The 12,721-nt window shown below is 44.2% G+C and overlaps 1 protein-coding gene across 2 annotated transcripts in view; it reads right to left on the bottom strand.

Annotated features, from left to right (window-relative positions):
• TGFBRAP1 (transforming growth factor beta receptor associated protein 1) overlaps positions 1–12,721 on the bottom strand; it is a 65,146-nt gene that overhangs the window by 48,151 nt on the left and 4,274 nt on the right. For both annotated transcript variants that reach the window (XM_088454162.1, XM_088454163.1), the window contains exon 2: positions 10,984–11,722. In XM_088454162.1, coding sequence (XP_088310288.1) covers positions 10,984–11,692 — 709 coding nt within the window. In that variant the 5' untranslated portion in view covers positions 11,693–11,722. The remainder of the gene's footprint in view (positions 1–10,983; positions 11,723–12,721) is intronic.

Genomic DNA, 12,721 nt, shown 5'->3' with positions numbered 1-12,721 from the left:
TTTGCTTAGTGGCAGGACAACCCTTCTTACGGAAACCATAGAGGACAAACAAAGAGTCTGACTTCCGAGATTAATTGGTACGGTCAACATAAATCCTTAGAGCACGTACCACATAAATACAAGTTGGAAGCTGCTCAATCACTTCAGTAATATCACTCAGGTGCATGTAAGGGAGGGGTTAGTCTATACAAGAAACAACAAAAAGTATTCCCCCAGCACTCAGAATGAAATCAGCAATAAGATTTGAAAAACTACATGGTGGTAGATAATTCAGAGATCTCAGTTGCATATATTTGCAAAGATATGGCTAAGCCTCCGGGCCGCGTCACGGCGTCTCTGATACCGGAGGTCCCTATCACTTGGTCAGAATCTGGGGTGCAGAACCCCAAAAAAGCCGGCGATAGCCAGCCACCCCACATTAAAAAGCTAAGAAAAATATATATATATACACAAAATATATTGGAAAGTGTAAAAGTGCTAAATAAAGTGTATATTTTGTGTATATATATTTTTTTCTTAGCTTTTTAATTACACCTTCACTTATTAACACATAGTTTTTCCTTTAATCCTATACTAACACTTTAGTCTCTCACTGGTGTGCTTCGCTGGGGTGGCTGGCTATCGCCAGCTTTTTTGGGGTTCTGCACCCCAGATTCTGACCAAGTGATAGGGACCTCCGGTATCAGAGACGCCGTGACGCGGCCCGGAGGCTTAGCCATATCTTTGCAAATATATGCAACTGAGATCTCTGAATTATCTACCACCATGTAGTTTTTCAAATCTTATTGCTGATTTCATTCTGAGTGCTGGGGGAATACTTTTTGTTGTTTCTAGCACGTACCACATCCAAGGAGGCCTCACCAGCTGAGAGGTCTGGGGAATTAAAGGCCAGCGCTATAATTTCCTCATTAATGTGGAAACTAGATACCACCTTAGGTAGGAAACCAGGGCGAGTGTGAAGCACCGCCCTGTCCCTATGAAGAATCAGAAAGGCATGGTGACATGAAAGAGCCCCCAAATCTGACACCCTTCTGGCCAAAGCAATGGCCAGAAGAAACACAGTCTTAGCTGTAAGCCATTTGAAATCCACTGAGCCCAGTGGTTCAAATGGCGGTCCTTGGAGAGCCCTCAGGACCACAGCCAAATCCCAAGGAGCCACTGGTGGAACAAAGGGAGGCTGAATACGAAGTACACCTTGCATAAAGGTGTGGACACACTGACAGGGGAGAAACTTGCATCTTCAGGGAAGCAAGGCGAAGACCGTGATCTAAACCCGCCTGTAGGAAAGCCAAAACCCCGGATATCCTAAACACCTGAGGATCATAGCCTCTAGGGCGACACCATTCAAAGAAAGTATGCCAAACTCTGTAGTAAATTCTTGCAGAAGCAGGCTTCCGAGCATGGTGTTAACTACAGAGCTGGAAAAACCCCTGGACCTTAAAAGGGCTGTCTGAACAGCCATGCCGTCAAAGAAAGACGACGCAGGTCCAGGTAATGGCAAGGACCTTGAGACAATAGGTCCGGACGTTGAGGCAACAGCATCGGAGTGTCTATGGAGAGACTCCGAAGATCTGAGTACCAGTGACATCTGGGCCACGCTGGAGCCACCAACAGGAGCGTGCCTCCTTCTTGCTTGAACTTCCGAATACTCGAAGAAGGGAAAATGGAAGGAAGAGGTACGCAAACTGGAAGGTCCACCAGACCGACAGAGCGTCTACCAGAAGAGCCTCCTCGTCTCTTGTTCTTGACCCGTACACAGACAGCTTGTTGTTGTGTCAGGAGGCCATGAGGTTTATCTCTGGAAGGCCCCAATTGTTCACTAGGAATTAAAACACCTCCTGGTGAAGAGACCATTCCCCTGGATGCACGTCCTGACGGCTGAGGAAGTCTGCTTTCCAGTTGAGGACTCCTGGTATGAACACAGCCGAGACGGCTGGTAGATTGCCTACCGCCCAAGCCAGAAAACGGGACACCTGTGTCAGGGCCGCCTGACTTCTGGTTCCTCCTTGGCGGTTTATGTAAACCACTGTGGTGGCGTAGTATGACTGGACTTGCACAGGTTTTCCGTGAAGAACTAGTCTAGCTTGCTGAAGAGCTCTGAATACTGCTCGCAGTACCAATATGTTGATTGGAAGAGCAGATTCTGCTGTCGGCCACCTTCCCTAAAGAAGTGTGGACCTGTCACAGCCCCCCTACCTCGGAGACTGGCGTCCGTCGTCAGGAGGACCCAGTCCGAGATCCAAAAGGGGCGTCTCTGGTTGAGGTGGGACGTCTGTAGCCACCAGGCCAGAGACAGCCGTACCTCTGGAGAAAGCACCACTGTCAGTGTCTTTATCCGATGGGGCAACCCATTCCATCTGGAGAAGATCAACTTCTGCAGAGGTCTGAAGTGAAAACTGGGCATACTCTACCATGGTGAACTTCGACACCATGGATCCCAGTAAACTCATTGCCGAGTGAAGGGACACTCAGCGACTCTGAAGACAAATATGAATCATTGCCTGTAAAACAGAGATCTTTTCCTCTGTCACAAAGATCCTTCGTTGTTTGTGAGGAACCACTTCTAGTTTATCAGCCAGCCCTGATTCTGCAACACAGATATTGTCCATTGCAGATGGCCCTGAAGTACCCCACAGACCCTGCTAATAGCAGAAGGTCGTCCAGATAGGGTAACAGGCGGACCCCCTGCATCCGCAGGTGGGCTGCTATAACTGCCCGAGGTGGGCTGGTAAACACCCGAGTTGCCGTGGAAAGGCCAAAGGGCAGTACCTGAAACTGGAAATGTTGATTGACCACTGCGAACCTGAGGAACCGCTGGTGAGCTAAAGCAACTGGGACATGCAGGTAGGCATCCTGAATGTCCAAGGACACCATAAAATCCCCAGGCTCCATAGCCAATATGATGGAACACAGGGTCTCCATCCTGAACCAAGGGACCCTCAAAGACTTGTTGAGAGACTTGAGGTTGAGAATAGACCGGTAGGACCCATTGGGTGTCAGAACCAGAAAGAGGTTGGATGTAAAACCCTGTTCCTCTCAGAGGCAACAAAACAGGCACTATAACCCACACTTGGAGCATAGAGTGCCCTACTTTCTGGAATTCCAGGGCCTTGTCTTGAACTGACTGAAGGCCTGTAGTGAAAAACCGTCTGGGAGGCCTTCTGCGGAAGGAGAGGGAGTACCCGTGAGAGACCACTTCTCCTACCCAAGTATCTGTAGTAGTCTGATACCAGCACTGGGCAAACTGAAGAAGTCGGCCTCCCACCCTGGGGCCCGTCCCGTCAGGCTTAGGGCTTACCATCAGCTGTGAAAGCCGGGCGTCTGGTACGCCAAGCCTGTTTCTTTGGCTTGGTAGTCTACCTGGCCCCTGACAGTCTAGGAAATGACTGTTCTCTGGACTTACCCTGGGCCCAACAGGGTCAAAAGGACAAAGTCCCAGACCCTGAAGGAACTTGGGCCGATGGTAGACATGCAGATTTAGCTGTTGCCAAAGTGCTCACAATTTTGTCCAAATCAGGGCCAAAGAGGACCTCACCATTAAAGGGTAAGCATTCCAACCCTTTCTTGGAGTCTGCATCAGCTCTCCATGAGCGCCAGCACATGGAGCGGCACGCCGCCACTGCTGACAAGGAAATTCTAGAAGCGAGGAGACCTATAACTAGGGCTGCCTCATTATGGATCCAAGGCATCTGCCCCTTGTTCCAGTCTCTGGCTACCCAGCTTAGTCAAAGCTGGTCTGGAAGCCCCCCCCTGTAAGGGAGTATATGGACTTCCAACAAAGTACCACTTTGCGATACGTAGCATTCGAGAGAACATAGGCAAGGTTGCGGTACTCACTAGGCATGTAATGAACTGCAGGAAATGGATAACCTGCAGCCAACATTCCTGTGATATCACTGACAAAGGGAATTCCGCAGATAACCTTTACCCATAAAAGTTTTGCGCCCGCGAAACCTCGCATTTGCGAAAAGGTCTCGTTTTGGCGAAAAAGTATCGCGCAGACGAATTCCAGACCGCCTAGCTAGCGTGGCATACACGCGGAACTTAATCGCCGAAGCGAAGAGTAGGCGAAAGGGCTCAATATGCGGGTTCCGCATAAAGCGTGCCCCATGTTGGCTTAAGGGAAATCCCTGCAACATGGACATGGTCTCTGTACAAAGGTAGAGAGAGAGAGAGAGAGAGAGAGACACTACTGTGAACACTGCGTGAACTACCAGGGAGGGAGAATTAGCTGTTTCTCCTCACGTACCTGTCTCGTAACAGGTAGAGTGGAACAGCAGGGTGTACGTCATACCTGCAGGCACAACCGCATGGTAATAGCACACAGCATGCACTGGGTATAATGCAACCACATAGCATATATATATTAGGGATGTGCAGGCTCGGATAGGTTCGAGTTTGCACGTGGAGTTTGGATTTTTCCCTCCAAAAAAACGGAACTCAGAAAGAGGCAAAACGTCATCTTGCATGGACGAACATCATCATTCCTGGACAAAAGTCCAGGAATGATGATGTTCATCCATGCAAGATGACGTTTTGCCTCTTTCTGAGTTCCGTTTTTTTGGAGGGAAAAATCCGAACTCCACGTGCAAACTCGAACCTATCCGAGCCTGCACATCCCTAATATATTATATATATATATATATATATATATATATACACATATATACATATACATACATACACACACACATATATATATATACACACACATTATAGTAGTAAAGCAAAATACTACTTCTGTCTGATGCTTGTCAAGCCGCAGGAACTTACTGCATAAATATGGCAGAGTGCAATACCAATTCTCACAAATCTACTCTGCTTCTGAAACATAAATCTTCACTCATGAACCATATTGGGGGTGATTCAAGTGAATGCGATCTTGAGTAGCACCGGAAATGAGTGCCTGGAGCTTTTCATTTGGCTGCGCCGTTAACCCCGACTAGAGGATTTCTGTTCGCACCCTTCTGAGGTGCGAGCAGAAATCTGAATAAACTAGGGTCACGATGCTGGTTTCTGGCTTAGCGCGCATGCTAACAGCGTCGCGGCCGGCACTTAAGTTAGAGAATGTAGGTTACCACTACTAAACACCCGCCATTAAGTGCCATAACCTGCATCTCTCGACTTAAGTATAGGGCGCGACGGGGACAATTGAATTGCTCCAGAAAACTTTCCTGGCACTATTCAACATTGCACTGAATTAAATCGCCCGCCTTGAGAACAAATCAAGCAGTGGTGACCTTTTAATGTAGCATCATATCAGAAAACTGTTTGCCCAATTTCATCAATTCAGAGGACATTCCCTCAAAGGATATAAATTATATTTATTCTTTCTAAAGCTGGGTACACACTAGACGATATGTCGCCCGATCCCGTGGATTGGGCCGACATATCGACCACATCAGCCAGTGTACCCACTATGCGCGACCATGTGCGCTCCCGCGGGTCGTCCATCGCTGTCATTCCGTCGGCTGGCATGTAGGACCGATGGAAGGCCCCAAATGCCAATGCCAGCATAGTGGATGGAGCCGGTGAATGGCATATTGGGCGGCTGGGCACCACATCGTGCGGTCAGGCGTCGCATTGCTGGGTACATACATCGGCAAGTGTGTACCCAGTTTTAAGATAAGGGATCACCACCTGTGTATTTATGCATTCACTTTGGGTGATGGTATAGTATTTTTTTTTGCATTTGAAGTATATGGTATCACAAAAATAGTGTTATTGTTTCATGTCAAGTTGATTTATTTTTAATATGAGATTTTTAAGAACACATGGTATAACAGAAGGCGCCAGTGTGGGACAACTTTCCTATAGATACATATACTTTGCACTGCAAAGTTAATAACATTACCGTGACACATTTCACTGGCTAAGTTAATAAATTTCATTGCAAACTTTTGAAACTTCTAAGGTCTCTCTTTCAAGACTCTTCCACAAGTGTCAATTTAGCTGCACACTTTCCTGTAATGTACAATCTATAAGAGACTGCTCAGCCTCACATTATTTCAGGTACAGTAGGATAATACATTTACTGACATACTGGTATTCATGTTCACAAGAACTACTGTGGCCAGAGGCTGGCCACACGTAGTTAAAGGCAGCCACGGCACTGAAGGGGTTAAACCTCGTGCTGTGGCACCATATTTGAAATGTATAGGTGCTAGGCGCCCATTGTAATTGTGTACTCTGCACTAGGCGCCAAGTGTTTGTGCTTTTAATGTTTTATATGCCGCGGTCCAGACCCGCTGCACCGGGGGAGAGTGGGTAGTGTGGCTGCACGCTGGAGGACAGGGAGAGCCAGGTCCCCGGACGCCAGTGCTGTGGCCAGGTAATTAGGAGAGCCCCAGCAGTCCCTGACTGCAGAGCTAGAGGAGCCCTGCTCGTACTGCAGGGTGCTGGGAGACTGCGAGAGGAGCTCCCTGTACCACCAGCGCTGAAAGATTTAAAGTCCCAGTGTGGACACAGTTTAAAAGCACAAACACTGCACATGGTTTATAATAAGCTGTATTAATACATATATGCAGTACCCGGCACTCCTTATAACAGCGTATAGTATATGCTCCGGTGCCCTCCTGGGGTGAAATAGTCCATCAACATGATGCCAATATAGGCGGCACTCAAGAGTCTGAATTTAAGGTGATATAAAAAGTCCTTTAATAGGTCGAGGTTTCGGGGGTCATCATGGACAAGATACATACAATGTGAGAACAAACAAACATATATATACCATCACAGTTCAATCTCATTAATACTTAATGGAACTCACCTGAAGTACAGCGGTGCATGCTGCCCTCCGATGTGCACTGGGAACATGCGCCGGATCGGAATGACCTCACTCATCGGCGCCTCTAGTATGAGCAATCATAAGGCGGCTGTGTGCCTAGCAACCCGCCGTGGATGTCAAATTCATAGCACAAAGTGCACATACACAGATTAAAAAAAAGACTATACAACTAAAAATGATTAGAAATGATTAAAAAAAATCATAGCTGAAAACAAGCGAGCACTGGCAGATAATTAAAGAAGTGATAAAACTTCCAAATATACTTCAAGCATTCATTATCGGTACAAAGTACCTATATTAATTAATCATAAGTATTAAATACAAGAATTAAATATCACTCCTGGACGATTAAGCATTTAGTGTATTGTTAACAATCAAGCTTATACAGACAATACATATACATTATTTATTGCAAAGGCCAGGACCATGATAATGGTGATTAATTAAGAACTATATTTATGTTCTTGTTAAAGAACATGAACCTACTTAAGGCATAACTGTTAGTAACGGGAACAGTCTAGAGGATCGTAATGGTATTCTATGAAAGTTATTATAGAAATATTATGAAGTCGTTATAAAAAAAATTGGAGCCCCAGTGTTTCATTGAGATCTTTAGGGGCCAGTGTATTTAACATAAATATCCATTTACTTTCTTTTTGTAACAAATTTTTTCCTCTGTCACCCCCCTCTTTTTATGTTGGAACATGGTCAATCAAAATCACTCTTATAGTAGCCACCCCATGTTTTGCTACAGGTTGGTCCGAATGACCTGTTTCAATAGCCTATCTGATGGCGCTTCGATGGAGGGCCATCCTTTCTTTAAACTTCCTTTCTGTCTTGACCACATAACAAAGGCCACATGGGCAAGACAGCATGTACACCACATGTGTGGACGTACATGTTAAGGCATAGTTAATTTTAAATCTTTTTCCTATGTGGGGGTGAGAGAATGTATCCCCAACTAAGAGCGACCTGCAGGTCACGCATCCTAGGCATTTAAAACAACCCACACGGTGGGCTAAGGAAATGTGTAGGTTTAATTGTGGCCATAGCAGTGATATCTAGTTTTACGATTTTGTCCCCTATGTGGCGGCTTCTAGTATAACATGGCATAAGTTTTGTCCCAACCAATGCTGGTAATTCATGGTCCGTATGAACTATTGGCCACCAATGTTTGGCTTTTTTTTACTATAGAATTACTGTTTGTATTATATCTATTTACCCTAGGCAAACATTTTTTGTTAGCATTAACTGAACCATTCGAGGTCAATAGTTGTTCTCTAGGCATATTTAATACCTTGGTTTTGATCTTTTCAAGTTCCTGTCTAGCATATCCTCGCTGAACACATTTTTCCAGCATATTCTTTAAAGCTGGTTCTACTTGTGTGGCCTCAGATGTGATGCGTTTTACTCTTATAAACTGTGAGTAAGGTAGTCCTTTAAGTAATGGATGAAAACTATCATGCTGTAATATAGTGTTTCTCTCTGTACACTTTACATATAGTGATGCAATCAGCTTTGCTTCCTGTAGTTTTATATCTACGTCTAGGAACTGGATGTTATTTTTACTGACGTTAAACGTAAGTTTTACAACACTATCTGTCAGATTATGTTTGTTCAGCATGTCCGTGAACATAGTTTCAGTATCTGCCCATATTATGCATTGGTAGCCAATATAGCAGAGATATATAATCATAAACTTTAACAATATACCCTTTTTATAAAAGAGCCTCTGTACTACATCATACATAAAAGCATTAGCGTACGATGGGGCCACAGCCCGCTACCTGCAGGTAGTATTTACCATTATAGAAAAAATCATTTCTAGTCAATATCAGCCATAACAATTCAAAACAAACTCTACTGGAGGGCCAACATAATGTGGATTTTTGTTGATCAATTTGCGAACCGCCTCCATACCCTGTTTGTGTGGAATACAGGTGTAGAGGCTGGTTACATCAGCACTGTATAATATCATATCAACAAGTAATTTGCCCTGTACATTCAAAGACTCTAAACGCTGCAATAAAGAGGTCGTGTCTTTGAGATAGGAGGGAATTTGCTGTACACATGGATTAAGAAAATCGATATGGGTTGATATGAAGACGTTTTCGCCAATATTATCAGGCATCCCGGCAGTGCTCGCTAGTTTTCAGCTGATTTTTTAATCATTTCTAATCATTTTTAATTGTATAGTCTTTTTGTATCTGTGTATGTGCACTTTGTGCTATGAATTTGACATTCACGGCGGATTGCTTAGCAACCGTACACAGCCGCCTTATGATTGCTCATACTGGAGGTGCCAATGAGTGAGGTCATTCCGATGCGGCGCATGCTCCCAGCGTGCATCGGTGGGCAGCATGCACCGGTGTACTTCAGGTGAGTTCCATTAAGTATTAATGAGATTGAACTGTGATGGCATATGATTGGTTGTTCTCACATTGTCTGTATCTTGTCCCTGATGACGGGTGACTCCCGAAACGTTGATATATTAAAGGACTTTTAATATCACCTTAAACACAAACTCCTGAGTGCCGCGTATATTGGTATCATATATATATAGCGGTAGAGAACTGCATCTGATCTGCAATGCATTGGTGTATGATGCAGAGTATATTTAATAGTCTATGACATGTTTGAATGTATTTGTATTTAATATGTGTTTAAATGCACTTGTATAAAACATGACCAGCTTATGTGACTGCAGGAAATTGTCATGTCCTAGTAGGAGGTCTGATGAATAGAAAGGTCAGTGCATTCCAGGTGAGACCTGGATGGAAGTTTTCTGTGTGAAGGGTGTCAAATGGCCAAAACCCTGTTTACAGCACTTCCTCTGAAATGGCCCTGAGGTGTGTCTGTGCTGTTGGGGAAAAAACAGTTGGTTTTCCATGATTTCCTGCCTCCAATGCAGGAAGACGAATGCTAATACTATTGCTGGTTATCCTACATAGATATATTGATCACACAGTGTCAAACTATCAAAGGATGAATGTAATTTACCATTTCCTGTGAAATGTTATATCTACATTTTAGGAGTGTTTAGGAAGCAACTGCTTTGACGTGATACATTAGAAAGGAGGAAATTGGGTAACTCCTTTGAAATGCAAGATGTGGTGATTTATATTTTGTTGGAAGGCATGATTGACTAAAAGGAACACAGGGCGGATTTACCCCCTGTGTTATTGTGTGTAAGAATGATATAAAAAGAGGGCATGTGAGCCCTGTATGTGTGTATCTTCTTGAACATCAAAGATTGAACTGCTGTAACATTTTTGTAAGCTGACCCCCTTAAAGCCGAGGGAAGAGTCTTTTTTAAGACTACTGAGCAATAAACATATTTGCCTTTACAACGACTGCATCCGAGTCCTGCAACAACAGAATCTCGCCAAACGCTATTCCGTTCTCCGGCTGTTCTGGATTGAGCCCAGGGGGTATATTTACTAAAGAAAGAGTTAATAGAAGTGGAGATGTTGCCCATAGCAACCAGATTCTACTTAACATTTATCTTGCACCTTCTAGAAGATAATAGCTAGAATCTGATTGGTTGCTATGGGCAACATTTCCACTTCTAAAAACTCTCACTTTAGTAAATTTACCGCCAGGTGTCTCCAAACTCAAGCCTTCCAGCAAGCTACCGTGCAGAGCCTGGTCCATTGCGAGGGATCAGGGGGTATCAGCCGACATATATCAGGAGGTGTGGCCACAGCTAGTCGATGCATACACAGCAGTAAGCGGTCCCAAACGCCAATTGAAGGAGTTTGGTGGTGTAAGTAACGTTACACGCCCACAGAGCAGTGGACGGAGTCAGTAACAGGCAGTTACTGACGGTAAGAGGGAATCCGATACCCCAAGAGCCAGTGGGGATCAAAACCCAATCTGTGATCGGCCGGCAAGTGAGGTCATCCAGTCACAACTACAATACCACAACATTATGTATGTATGGATATTCCTTTACTTTAAAACCTGCTGTATAATACATCCAAATATGTATTATAATATATTAAATGATGACTTGGCTGATCAGGCACAACTGGAGACTATACCTCTATGCATAACACAGCATGTCACGTCATGTTAATAAGATCAGAAATGCAGAAAATTCAGGTTCGCTGTCTAGAATGACTTATTCATGTATGATTTACTGCACAAAAAGCAATATATTTCCCTTTCATGGATCAAATTATTTTTTTCCTTACCTAAACCCCCAGGTCCAGCCAAAAGAAACTCCTGTCTGCTAATCCGCTTTATAATTGGTCGCTTCTGCTCACTGGGATACGGAAAAAGATCCTGGCAATGCCCTGTAGTATAGTTAAGGGTAATATAACGGCTGCTGAGTGCCAGACACAGATAATGTCCGTCTGCTGCTAGTGCACATGGCTGTTCTGGTGTGGCAACCTCCCGAACCAGTTGCACCTTCTCTTGCCCCACACTGAAGATCTGCACTGTGCGTCGCTTTGAGGAGATCAGGCAGACTTCAACACTGAAGGGATCCCCACTTACTGGATTTTCATTGAGGGTGAAGCTAAGAGCCCCCCGTATCTTGATTCCTGGAACTGGTTCAAGTAAGTCACTGCACAGCAATGTAATGGTATTATCACACAGTACTAGTAACCGTCCCAAGGCTGAGGCAGCTCTCAATTCACATATTGGCTTTTTCAGACCCAGCTGTCTCTGCCTTTGTCGTGTGGTTGTGAAGCTAGTGTTAGGATGATCTGAATGCTGGGCCAAGGGTAGACCCGGCGTCTCAGTACCATTTTCTTCCACTAGTAGGAGGTGATGAATGCAGCTGTCACTGGTGCCTAAGTACAGATCATGTCCACAACACTCCAAGCATTCAATCTGTATTCCTGGGGGAAGATGTTCCTTCCCTGATGCACACACCAGTCTGAACGCCTGTACACTCATGGCCAAGTCAAAAGGGAGCCCCAGGGCGTCCTGTGAAGTTAAATATAAATTCAATGAGCAATATTTTGACAAATAAAGCAGTAACTTGCAATGCGCTTAAAATGGATCTTTCGCAATAAATTAACATGCTCTGATGCCAGGATATATCAAAAACTACAGACACAAGATATACATTTCATACCAAAATGCTTACTTTTATAGTCATTTACTTTATCCCCATTTCTTTTTTTTGCTTCTTTCATATTTTTAGGACACACTTAACATGGAAAATCGTTATTTGATGATTTAAATAAACTGATTATGTACAGGGATTACACATTTACTTTAAAGGACCACTAAACCCCAAAATACAGTTTCAGTATGTACCATAAAGGGGAAATGCATTGTTCAGCATTAACCAGACATTCCACAGCAGCCCTGTGAAGAAGTAAAGTACTTAACTGCCTCTGGATTACTGCTGATGCTCCTCCCACATCTGTATAGCAGTGTCCTAATCAGGGTCGCACGATTTAAATCAAATGATTTAAAATCAAATAATGTAGCTGTAGCTCTGGATCGTGCACAAAGACGCAACTGCACAATCAGTGATGTCGTACAAGTGTGGAAGAAGCTGTTAGATGATCTTGAAGAGATTGGACACCACAGCAATGTAGTAAAGACGGAAAAGGCAATAGCTAAAATTGCACTCACAGATGCCCACTTGCTGGCTAATCTACTTGATCCTAGGTACAGGGGAAAAAATCTTAGTCCTGCTGAAATTGAGACTGCTATAGACTGAGTTTGCTCATGCCAATAATCGCCAAATTATGCCGGTCATCATCAACTTTCGTGCATCCATGAAACCATTTGCACTATACATGTTTGAAGTGGACACCAAGTATCTCCTCTAGCCTGGTGGATGTCCTACGCAGCTCAACTTCAGTTAGACACTTCTGTAGTAAATCTTCTGAAGCAGATGTTCTCCGCAGTTCCATCAATTGCAAGAATTGAAAGGATTTTTTCAACATACGGTTTAGTACAATCCAAAAC

Source organism: Taudactylus pleione, unplaced genomic scaffold (genome assembly GCF_031769625.1).
Source record: "Taudactylus pleione unplaced genomic scaffold, aTauple2 ptg000609l, whole genome shotgun sequence".
Lineage (NCBI taxonomy): Eukaryota > Metazoa > Chordata > Amphibia > Anura > Myobatrachidae > Taudactylus > Taudactylus pleione.
Note: the sequence above shows the minus strand (reverse complement) of the source record. Positions and strands in the feature narration are given on the sequence as shown.